The sequence below is a fragment of the Parasteatoda tepidariorum genome, chromosome 2 (assembly GCF_043381705.1).
Source record: "Parasteatoda tepidariorum isolate YZ-2023 chromosome 2, CAS_Ptep_4.0, whole genome shotgun sequence".
NCBI classification, from domain to species: Eukaryota; Metazoa; Arthropoda; class Arachnida; order Araneae; family Theridiidae; genus Parasteatoda; species Parasteatoda tepidariorum.
The window spans coordinates 58,795,348-58,808,426 of NC_092205.1; the positions used below are offsets into that span (position 1 = coordinate 58,795,348).

At 34.5% G+C, this 13,079-nt stretch overlaps 1 protein-coding gene across 1 annotated transcript in view; it reads left to right on the top strand.

Annotated features, from left to right (window-relative positions):
- Positions 1–4,810: 4,810 nt before the first annotated feature.
- The window catches only part of LOC107438545 (Dynein heavy chain at 93AB), a 72,689-nt gene continuing 64,420 nt past the window's right edge, over positions 4,811–13,079 (top strand). Inside the window, exons 1-5 of the mRNA XM_043039645.2 lie at positions 4,811–5,077; positions 7,627–7,959; positions 8,876–9,121; positions 10,314–10,510; positions 12,174–12,423. Of these exons, the coding sequence (XP_042895579.2) occupies positions 4,871–5,077; positions 7,627–7,959; positions 8,876–9,121; positions 10,314–10,510; positions 12,174–12,423 (1,233 nt within the window). The 5' untranslated portion in view covers positions 4,811–4,870. The remainder of the gene's footprint in view (positions 5,078–7,626; positions 7,960–8,875; positions 9,122–10,313; positions 10,511–12,173; positions 12,424–13,079) is intronic.

The following is a 13,079-nucleotide window of genomic DNA, read 5'->3' on the forward strand; positions in this document are numbered from 1 at the left end:
CAGGTCTAATTTCGCCCCAAGCTCCTCAATTGTCCTTTCCTTACATTCTTCAATTTTAGTATCTTAAACATACAAATTTTCTGAACATGCTGTAATAAACCTGTATATACCATAATATTCAATGTAGCTAATAAATAACAATGTTTTTACAGCAAAACAGAGATCTGTTCAAAATCAGCTGTGATCAAGAGAAAGCCTGGGATGCTTATGTTATTTTTGTTGATAACATGGTGAGAGAAAATCTGTTCTACTTGGTCAAAGGAAATCTATTCTTTCTCTTGCAAAACACAGAATCGGATGGTCAGACAATATTTCTGATCCATGTCCATCTCCACTCCAACTCTCAACTGGGGTTCAAACCGCCATTAGACGGCCCGAAGGAGAAAACTATGCAAGGTTTGGTGGAAGGGATGGTAGAAAGTCTCTTCAATGTGACAAAGCTTGTCCCGAGAATCGATAAAACTCATGATTGTAAAGAATACTTGGTAAGTTCTGTATAGGTACCTATTGAAAATTTTGATTCGTCAGATTTTAAGTACTCTTATTTTTTTTTTCATCTTTAAACATTGGTTTGTGACCCCTGCATATTATTTTACTTCAATTTTGATACCGATTCCATCATAATATTTATTAAGTTATCAGTTTATGAACACCATGTATATTTTCAGAAAATTAGCTAAAAAAACGTAAAAATCACTCAGCTTGGGTATTTTTATAGATGGAGATCATATGTGTTTCTCTCTTATATTTCAAAATAATTCATTGCAGTATTTTAGAAAATCGCACTCCATCATCTGGTATGAATAGTACGATTATTCTTTTTTGTAAAGAGTCGTAAATTTTATTTTCCCTTTCCATATTTTGTTTCTTTCTAAATGTTAGCGGCAATACAGCCCACCATACTATCTAGCTCAGTGGTTTACAAATCGTGTTCCATTGAACCTTAAGGCTTTGTGGATGAGTTAGCACTTTTATAAGTTTCTACTTTTATAATTAGACCTTTTACTAGTACTTTTACGCGAGTTGGTACTTTTTATAGCCAGTGATAAGTTTTGAAACCAATTCATAATTCATTTAATCTTTCGATTGCCATTATGATATTATTTCAAGTAAAATTCCAAAGAAATAGATATGGTATTTTTTTAAAAGAAAATATATTTTAATAGCAATATATTGAGCAAATTATGAAAAGAAACATTTATAAAATATTGCATGAGTATTTCCCTTTATGCTTTTCAAATCAAAATAAAATAACTAAATTCTTTAATAAAGCAATATGATGTTTCCCCTAATAACTATTTTCAACGCAGTTCCTTTAAGTTTTCATTTCGAGCCATAATTTGCCTTATTTNGACAAGTATATATATATATATATATATAGCTCGAGAAGGACTGTATATTTGACAGTTGGACATAAAGCATAATGTATGATGCATAATAACAAAACTTTTAAAAATCTTCATGCCTCTAGTTAAATATTTAAAAATGGTCTTTCATGGGTTATAACGTTCACAATTACCTTAATAATCTTTATTTATAAAGTCGAGGCTCCGCCGAAAGATGATTGATTATTTAGGGTTCCGTAGCCGAAACATTTGTGAACCGCTGATCCAGCTTATCATTTTTCATATTATGTCCTTTCATCTATAATTATATTTCGCTTATAATACTTTGTACTACGTAAACTGTTTGACTTTTACTTTAGACTGAGCTGGAGAGTTTGCAGGATCTTCAAGATATTCGAGATGAACTGAAAGAGAGGTTGTCAGCATCTACTCGAGATGCCGAAGAAGTCCTTCTAGATGTCCATTCTTATTCATACCTATGGAAGGAAGAACCAGAATCTGCTATCAAATCTCTCACTTCCAACCCTGAAGATGCACTCAATAACGCATCACAGGTTATCGAGCAGGTAAACTAATTTTTAATCTTCCAATTAAACAAGTAATTAAACGAATTTGTGTATAAAATAATGAATGGAGCATTTTACAAACAATAATTAAGCCATATTTTATTCGCAGATTCGAAACTGTGATGCTCTGAGTACGCAAATTAAGGAGAACATCAAACCTTATCGAATGGTGAGAGAATGGCTCAGAGTGGACCAAACCAGTTTTAAGGAATATCTTTTGACTTCCGTCAATAACTGGCGTAATCGTTTCCAAGAGCTTGTTTTAGAGAGTGTTTACAGCTGTCTTATGGATTTGGACAGATTCTGTACTCTAACTGAAGAGGAATTAAGAAATGAGTCTAAACTCTCCACAACAACTGATCAAATGGATGCCACCTCCCTGCTGAAGATCATTACTCGCATTCAAGCTGTTCAGGACAGAAAAACCACTACTGATGATATGTTTGGATCATTGAGCTCTGTCGTTAGATTCTTGAAAACGGAATGCAACATTAGTTTAGACGTTAACATTCAAGCTCTTCAACAGGTCTCTTTATTCGTATCTTATTTTTTTCTTCTTAAAATTATAAAATCAACAAAATAGTTGAGTTACATTATAGTTCTAACTAAATGCAGTGTAAGCATAATATCAGTGGTCATGCCGGCTTTACACAGCAAACAAATGGATCTTCGTAATTTGAATTGGAAGTATTGTACATTATTTAAATCTGCAAGATTTACATTTGTGTTGAATTGGTTCTTACTAACCTGACGTGAAGTATTTCCGGCCCCCGAAATCTCTTAGAGGACGTCCTGGCCATGTTAAAAGCGTACAGTAAGGAGAGATATGCGAGCTTCGAAAGGTTGCTTAATAACTAATGGCTAAATAATAACAGTCTGTACTCGATCCTCATCGATTCCTGGAGGCTATTTTGGCACAAAAACCCACGACCCAATGACACGAAGCAGTGGGAATTGAGCCCCAATGGTTGAACTTCACACCTTTAATAGGTTCTTAGTCCTATTTGTCTTAGTTTGAGTCCTTGGTATTGAGAGAGCCGAAAGCGCGGAGTCTAGTTCGACAAGTAAGAGTTTCCACTGACGTTCTTGATCGTACAAAATCGTATCTCAGCATCGGTGATTTCACCAGCGATTGCCTCTATTACTTGAACGGTGATATAAGGTGGCATCACTTTGCAAGTCTCAATCACTACAAAGTACTGCTTCTGGTATCACTTTGCAAGGGAACAAAGCAAGTCTCGGTAACTATCTCGTCACGTGATATTGACGTCAATATCACAGAGTTTTGGGAAACGCTTTCGTGTCAGCAAATCTAGCTCATTTTTGAATTGTTTCTAGCGACTACTCATATACATGTGGTAACTAGATTCCATTGCTCTCACCTTAATTGAAGCTGTTGCAGTGACAATTTTTTTAACGGTCAGGATTACAACTTTTTACATATATTTTTTATGTGATATTAACGCAAAAAATTCATTCTTCTTCAAGACGTCAGTTTAAAAGGTTTGCTTACAGTGTGCAAATTAAAAAGATATAATTTTAAATGACTTTCCTTCTAATGATCGGATCTTCACAAACTAAGTGCCAATCTTAATTGCTCAATAGGGTAATTTCAAATACGTAAATTAATTCATGCTAACTATTAATTCGCTGAACAAGCATGCCTTTATTTTCAACAAATTTAAATTTTTGATTATCAATATATGAAAGCCGCAAACTAGAAAACAAGATCCCAATAGTTATGGCAGGACAGCGGACGACAATTTGGGTCCCTTAATGCCAAATCCCTTTTATGCATATTTAACTACAGCCCAGGAGTTCTAAAATGAATCAAACTTTTTTGCACACGTTTATAAAATTCATTTATTCAAGGATGATTCCGTGTAAAACATAATTTTCAATGTGGTTTTATTATTTTGTTTAGCAAAGGTTAAAAAAAATTTCAAATTGTAAGGTGTATTTACGTACTAAATATTTTAAGCAAAATCAGTTAAATAATTTTTGAGTTATCAAAGGCACTTTTTTAAAATTCTGATTTTTTACAAATTATTCGACCGATATCATATAAATTTCGTGTTTTGCCATTTGAAATTATGTAGTTAAAAATAATGCAAAAATTTGTATACTTCACATTTCAAGATTTGTTTTGTCTAATTTTATTCATTAAAAATGAGTTTTTCTATGGAATTTTCAATGGAAAAATAAATTTATAATTGCGTTCAAAGAGCTTTTGATTCGCTTAAAAAGCTCTCGAATTATGGCATAATACGCAAAAAGTGAAAAATTTACACGGAAGGGCTCACAATTTCAACCGCTTTCTTACCAAAACTAATGAACTATATTTTTCAGATTGTGAGTCTCCCCCGTCTCATGTTTTGTAGGTCAAGTATCCGATTCCGTCGAAACAAAGAGAAAGCATGTTCTTATATCTCATTTCGTAACTTAAAAATTCGTCTGCACTAATTAATTAACACATTTTAAGCTGCCGTACATCCTCGGTTTCTTCGCAGGCTGATCAGAACGGTCACCTACAAGCTCACCCATCGTTGCTTGTGATGGTTGACTTCGGTGAATAGTAATAAAGAGAAGATAACATCAGATGATTGTAAAAAATCTTATCCGATTTATTAGTCCGATTAAAAAATTGTTAAAAAAGATTCATTATCTGTTGAACAAATGTACAATCACCTAAATAAAATAATGGCTAAAATCGAAAAAGAAATGATTTCATTTTGATTTCCTTCTGAAAATCAAACTTTAGAAACAGCAAATAAATGTTTAATGTCAAATTGTTATTGATTAAATATGAATTATTATTGATTAAATAACACATAATTTAATCTCAATTAATTCGATGTAAATTGTTAAAATGTAACTTAATTATTTCAGAATCTTCCTGAACGCTGGAAGCAAGCAAAGAAATTATCCGAAACCTGGCGTCAACAGATTGCAACTCCCATGGCAAAAGAGGCATCGACTGTACGAGTTCAAGTTGCCGCCTTCAGCACTCGACAAATACAATTTCGCGAAGAGTTTCGGAAGTCTCCAGCCTTTTGTCGGGACTGTCCATTTCCTGTGGAAAGCATGCTTCAGAAGCTGGAAGACAACATTCGAGTTCTACAGACAGAAGTTGTTGAGTTAACGAAGTCTGGAAAATTATTTGAGGTGGGATGATTTGTATTTTTTGAAAATTGTTACATCTAAGAACAAGAATGGAATCGAAAACATTTATTCAAGGTTTTAAATATTACAGAGGCAGGATAAGAATTTTAAAAGAAAATGCTTGCCTGGGTATCATGTTGCTCAGAACTTTCAAAATCGGCATCGGTATTAGCAAATTATTCATTTAAATATTATTTTCCTATACATAAAAACATTTTCTTGGCCGCACCTAGAACTTTTTTAAATTTCAATTATTATGCATTTTTTTAAATTAAAGCTCGAAGTTAGGAAATATTTTGAACTTTTTGTAAAAGTTTATAAATTTGTATTAGCTAGTCTGAGGAATCTTGGGTTTGCATTTATATATACATCGAAGCATTATGACCACCCTCCATCTATAACAATGTGCTCGCCCAGGTTTTCATGGTTTCTCGCCCAGGAACAATGTTTTCATGGGGCACATTAGGACCCATAATCCTCCTAGAACAATCCCTGACGTCTGTAAGCTACTTGAACATAGTTGCAGACCAGGTTCACCCATTCAGGGCAACAGTTTTCCCTGCGGGGGATGGGGTTTACCAACAGGATAATGCACCATGTCATAAGGGTCGAATCGTCATGGATTGGTTCGAGGAACATTCCAGTGACTTTCAAGTCATGTCTTGGCCCCCAAATTCACCTGACCTTAATCCAATAGAGCATTTGTGGTCCTACTTGGAAAACCAAATTCGTGCTGCCACGCTACCCCCTCGCAATGTGAGGGAATTGCAGGACCAGTTGGTGAGCGCTTGGTACCAGATACCTCAGACTACCTATCAGCACCTTGTGGAATCAATGCCACGGCGGGTGCTAGCAGTTTTGAGGGCTAAAGGTGGTCCTACATGTTATTAACAGGGTGATCATAATGTAATGGCTCTTCGGTGTATGTGTGTGTTACTGTGAATGACCGAAATTGGTAGTTGTTGACTACCACTGATAAATATTGACAATCACATAGTCGCTTTAGTAAATGTCCAAAATATATGCTAGGTCTATTTAAGTGCCACTGACCGGTATATATTTGCCCGGTATGCCTTACATCAATGCTTTTTTCTAAGCTCAACTGCCACTGACCGTGCATTCAACCGGTACTCCGAACATTGACGTTTCTCCTAATCTATCCTAGGAAGATATTAAAATATCGTATAAGTACAATAATATCAACAAATACATTATCATCAAGTCAGATATAACTAATATTTTGGACATTTACCAAAGCAACTATGTGATTGTTGACATTCACTGGTACTTAGTTTTGCGAGCATGTAAATCTACCCATCTACGACAATCACTACAATGTATTTAGTTTCGATGTAGCAGCTTAATAAAGAAGGCAAAACAGTGATTCGGTGAATCAGATAATGGAAAAAATGGATAAATCAGTTTATAAATAATGAAATTAAAAATTTATGAGGATTACTCAAATGAAAGTGGATATGGGTGTAGCGTCAAAAACATATTTGCTATAGTAGAACCGTCTTTCTAGGTTGGAACAAAAAGTAGAAGATATGCATTTCAGATTGCATTCATTTAAAGTGGATATAAAGTTGCACTAAAGATGGAGGAAATCAGAAAAGAACAGCGTGCAATGGTAAGACTTTCAATGCTTGAAGGTTTGCGTGCAGCATACATTCATTTTTAAAATGGAGGCTATTTATATCCTATCTAAGGATAAATAGCCCGAAACATTGAAAAAATGGAGTAAAAGTTGTTGTAAAAAGGTATAAGTATCGGATATAGCAAAACCAGTTTAATCAACACCGTTATTTCCAATGGATATCTTTAGCCGTTGTTGATTAAATAATGAAAGGCGATCTTAACATATTGCATGCGGACAACGTTTCCAAAAAATTTTTTTACAGCTGTTATACTTTTAAACTTTCTTTAAAAAAAGTGGTAGGCAAGATTTTTTAAAAATTGGAGAAAACTTGTCACTATAGCTGCAACTTCAATTTAAAAAATCACTATGAGGAACAATTTTAAGTACTGATTAAATATATACTGAATCATTTATGTTTGTAGTAATCACGAATGGATAATTTCTTCGAAAAACGGAACAAAAACGAAGTAGTTTTGCTACCACTTTTTAATCTTTTGTACGGATCACAGAAATTTCGAAAATGCATTTTTACATGACCCGTTTGAAATGCGTTTAACGTTATGACTTGTTATATTTGTGTAGCACTCTGAGCGAAGGCACGATGCAATCACCTTCCGCATCTAAAAATCATACACTATGCGTTTTTCTATTCTATTTTAGACTCATTTTTAGTGCGATTTTACATTTGTTAAAAATGCTCTCGTGGGAAATGGTTCTGCGTTGCATGAGAGAACTTCAGTTCATTCTTTCTACCTTTTTTTTTAATATAACCTTTAGTGTTGTAATTATTGTTATCGCTACTGTATTTCTGAAAGCTTTCACACTTATCGCCACTTTCCATTTGAACAATTCTTATATACATCTTAATACGGCCTTCGACACCCACAATTAAAAAAAAAATTTCATAATTTAGGTACATGTACCGGAGTTCAGCCAGCTGAAGCAGTGCGAAAATGAATTGGCGTTGCTCCGTGAACTCTGGAAGTATATAGGGGATGTGAAGAAGCAACTGACTGAGTGGGAAAACACTCCTTGGACGAGAGTAGATTTAGACGCATTGGAGATGCAGTGTAAAGTGTACATGAGGGACATTAAACTAATGGACAAGGAAATGAGATCTTGGGATAATTTCATTTGGCTCCAAGAGACCATAAAGAATATTCTTGTGGCCCTTGGTGCTATTCATCAACTAAGAAATCCGGCCATTAAAGAGCGTCACTGGACGAGACTTTCTGCAGCAACTCAGGTAATTTCTTTTCTTTTTTTTTAAATTTCAACTTTTACTGGAAGTGAAAGTAAACTAGTCGGTAATAACGATGTTTACATAAAGATTTTGTTGTTGTTGTTACTTATCCTCTCTGTCTGACGGAGTCAGACAAGATCCACGAGTTCGTTGACTGGAAGGAAGTCGAAGACTAGGAGAGGATTGCTATAGAGATCCTCTTTAGAGAGCCCCATGCAATCCAAGAAGTGCTCAGGAGAAACCTGATGAATTTGGCACTTGGTGCAGGTGACGAGGATTTTCCTGCCCTCGTTGAAAGTGAGGCACTTGATGTCACCGCTAGCAAGCCTTGATAGAACAGTCCGGGTGCGTCTGTCACACTGGAGGTCAAGGGACAAACCCGGTTTTGATCCCTTGTACCAATTTCGGGTTGAGGATTTTTTCCACTCCTTCGAGATTTTTGATTTTCCCAGAGAGTATAACTCCAAAAAAGTAAGTGTGGAAGAGGGAGTTGTTATAATCCTGCAACTCTCCTTACAAGAATATCGGCCATTTCATTCCCGTGGAAATTCACATAGGAAGGTACCCATTGCAACTAAACATCATGATTAAGTGAAATGAGCTTTAATTTAAGCAGGATAGAGGTGCTGATCCTGTCAGCCACAAGAGGCCAATTACTAAGGTGGTGGAGCTACGGCTGTCAGACAAGATCCATAGGTCACCATAATCTTCTTCGGATAGAATAGCTTCTAGTCCCAGGTCCTTAAAAAGCTTTAGCTTTCTGATGTTTTTTATTTTATTTATTTTTTGTTTTTGTTTTTACATTCAACATGCTTTTTCATTTGACACTTCAATTAAGAAAAATCTGGAGGATGATTGATAAAGAATTCAAGATTATAAGTGGCATTAGAAATCTATTTTAAATATAAGTTTCTTTCAGGTTTCATTGTCAGTCACTGATCTGACACCGTTAGGAGAATTGCTTTCTCTGGAACTCCACCGTTTCGAAGAAGTAGTGGAAGGAATAGTTGAGAGGGCATCCAAAGAGTTGGCTACTGAAAGAATCCTAGCAGAACTCGAGAGCACATGGTCGGAGATCGTTTTCGAACGCTCAACTCAGCAGAGGACGGGACACCATGTTCTTCACATTTCAGATGTTCTTATTGCAACACTCGAAGACAATCAGGTATGAAAGCAATTATTTTTAGGAATTAGTCAAAATACTCTAAAAGTGATTTAGAAAAAATATGCAAAAAAAAAAAACTCCAATTTTAAACTTGCCTATTTGCTAATATAAGTTTTCGAACGGAAAAGAAGTATTTTACTAGTTTTTGATGCTAAATGCATAATCATGAATTAAGTTGTCGAGCAAAACTTTGCTTTTTTCCCTCCATTTATTGATAAATGGTTGTCCAATGACTGAGTGGTAATGTTTTATGCTTCTGTGTCACAGATCCTGAGTTCGGACTGGGAAAATTGATTCAGTCTTTCATCTCGTCAGTGCGTCGATAAAATGAGTATCAAGTATGCTTGGGGACTAAATGCTAGGGATACCGTGTTTGTCAAACCACCCAAGCGGAGCATGTGCTACTGGTCCCCAGAGCCCAAGATCAAGAAAACTGGGATGGGCACAGTAGCCTTCCATGGGCTGCCGTGCCACTGAATTTAGTTTTAGATAAATGCACATTTTAAACAGCGATATTTATAACTAAAATTGCAACGTAGATCAGAAAATCGCGGAACATCTGGCATGCTTCAAATGGGATATTATCGCAGTGATGATAGGCTGTTGTTAGCGTTTTCTGTCGAGTACAATAAAGCGACGTTGAAGTGAACAGTGTCATTTTTACCATTTAAAATCATTTTTGCAAAAAGTAGCCAGCAGTCTTGGATTAAAATCAAAATAGCCATGGCGAAAACACATTGCAATGTTACCAAGAATTTTCTGAAGTCTGTGCGGAGAATGCGTAACCATATAGGATGATTACACAATTTGCCAAAGTTTTTAGTGCTGCTTGGACTGCGAATTTGCAAAGCACAGTTCGGCCATACATTTCTCATTGTCACTTTAACATCGTGAGTGGTATCTATTCAATAGACAATCAATTATCCGTTGAAGTTGGGTACAGTCCTGAAACAATGTCTATGTCTATCTATGATCCAAGTATCGTTCCAAAACTGACATCGGAGAAATGACACCTTGTTAACGGTATCATATGGCTTCCTGGCATATGGTACAATACATTTCTGAGTACAAACCATTGAAGGTACAGACTTACTTTATTGACAACTCTCGTATTTATTTTATCACTATGCTTAATACAGTCTTTTACTTTCAGTATCCAAAGAGCTTGATTCATTATGATTGATTATTGTAGGTTCAACTCCAGAATTTAATGACATCAAAGCATGTGGCCCATTTTCTCGATAACATAACTGAGTGGGTTAAGAAATTGTCTCAAGTAGAATCAGTGACTGGTATTTGGGTAGATGTCCAGAGAGCGTGGTCACAAATGGAGAGTATTTTCATGGGATCTGAAGACATCCGAGAACAACTGCCAGAAGACTGTGAGAGGTGATGTAAAATCATAATTTACGTTAAAAATTTCGTTCGGTACGTAGTAACTAACTTATATTGATCTCAATAACTCTTTGTTAGTCAGAGTTACGAAATCATGACTTCAATGTTTGAAGGCACGCATGAGTTAAATGCATGATTATTCAAGTTAAGACTATTTCGTAAAGATTCTGTTGTCTTTTTTTATGAATATTATGCTATTTTCATAACTGTTGAAAGTTTACAACAGTCATTCATGCTGTTAAATCAAGTCTAGCCTTTTAAGTCTAAAAGCACCTTGAAAATGCCGCCAAACATCAATATGAAGAAAAGCTACAACTTTTTTTAAAAAATGTAAAACGTTTTTTTTTTAAAAATTCGTTTTCGTTGTTGTAAATATTGAAAGGATTTTTTTTATATAAATAGTTATTCAACGATGTATTGTCTGGGTTTACAAAAATTTTCAAAAATTGACAACTGTTCTATAATTTAAAAAATTTTTGATCTAGAAGAAAAAAATCACGAAAAATTGGCAATTTTCAATAAAGTTTACTAGTTTTTTAAGTAATAAATTCATTTTGTTCGTTTTAAAGCATAAATATTTTTTACGGCAAACTGGAATTTATAGTTTAAAGTCATAACTTTCCCACAAGTAAAACTGAAACTTTTCTATATTTTTNTTTTTTCCGACGGTAGAGTATCAAAAAAATTTTAATTTTGATGTGAGGAGTGAGTGAGGTTTAAAGATATATTCTTTGCCTTACTTGATTCTTTACCTTAAATTTCTAATTACTCATCTATTTTAATGACTGGGTTCGTCATTTTTACTTCGTCTTACTCGAATCGCACAGCATAGTCTGATGATATAGATATTTACACTGTGCTCCATAATCACTGCCCTTAATGCACATTTTTAAAATTCTTATCAAAAAGGGGGTAAAAATATATGATAATGAGAGGCAATAAATAGTTTTTTAAGGAAGGAAATTAAGGAACATTGGCTAAAGAGAATAAAACAAAGCGAAAAAACTCACCTGGTTGTTGCACCAAATTTTTTTGCTGTTTTTAACCCAACATTTCTAATTTCCTCAGATATTGAAAACATTTTCCTCCTTAAACATTAATTTGCAATCGTCAGCGTGAATACTTTTTTACCATGTTTCTGGCACGAATCCTGAAAATGTATATATTAAGAGTGATAATTACAGTACACCCTGTATAACTTCACCCTGTAAGGTGTGTCGTAATAATAGAAATAACAATTTGTCTGTTAATAGAAATAACAATTTGTCTGTTAATAGAAATAACAATTTGTATGTTAGAAGACATCGTTATTAAATTACCTAATTATTGTAATGATAATTATATACTATTTAAGAACATACGTAATAACTATGCTTACTATACTAACTATATAACTATACATACTATACTAAATATATACATACTAAACTATACTTAACTCAAATTGCTAAAACGGCATCCTTTACATAAAACAATTTATTTGTTATTTGAAATAAAGACTGCCACTGTTACACGTTAAGAACTTGTATACTTTGTTGTTTGATATTGGTTGTGTTTTTATTCATTTAAGTGATAACATGGTGTTCTTTTATAATAATCTAATTTACGGAATTTACGTTTTTTGTATATTTAAATCGGTTGAAACATTTTCTTTTAGGTTTAAGTTAATTGATGCTTCCTTCAAACGATTGGTTGATATTCTCAGTGCTGAAACTGAAACAGTAGTATCGGTATCTGCTCGCCCTGAAGTTCACAATGATTTGGCTCATTTGCAAACAGAGTTAGCTCTTTGCGAAAAAGCGCTGGCGTCTTACTTAGAAACAAAAAGGAGAGTGTTCCCGAGATTTTACTTTGTGTCATCCGCTGATTTACTCGACATTTTATCCAATGGAACTCGACCACGCACAGTGAGTAATAATTTTCTTATGTATTTCAATTTAAAGCTTTCTTTTTCCACCATCAGCTATTAATCTCTGTAATGACATTTAATAGCTTGTATGCTGTGATCAGCTGATCAGTTGTTTTGTTTTGCTTAGACATGGACTATGAGAGAGTGTACTGAAAAGTTGTTGTAAGAAGAGATGAGACATAAAAATAGAATTTGGAACAGTATGGGAAAACAGTTCATAGAGAATAAGAACAAATAAAGGAATCTATAAGACTCTATGATTGTTACAAGGAATCAGATAGTGCCACGAAGATAAAGGATAAATAGAATCCAATGCCTACCTCATGTAGATTTAGATCTAGTGAATTTTATGGATTCCCCTGTGAATCTAGACCCAGTAGAAAACCTGGAAGTAGTTGGAGAGATCACGTGGAAGAAAAATTGAAGAGACTGAAAGTTATTAACTGGAAATAAGGAAATAACAACTCGTCGCGTGGAATGGTAAAAGCTCTTAAAGGGGGTTCCTCAAGGGTTATAGAACTAACGACGATGATGATAAATGAATGATCCTTCATAAACCTTTATTTCTCTCGTTTAAACGTTGATTACCCCTAGTGACGTCAAGAACTCGACCATATAGATCTATTTGATCCCCAGACATCGTGGAAGACCTAA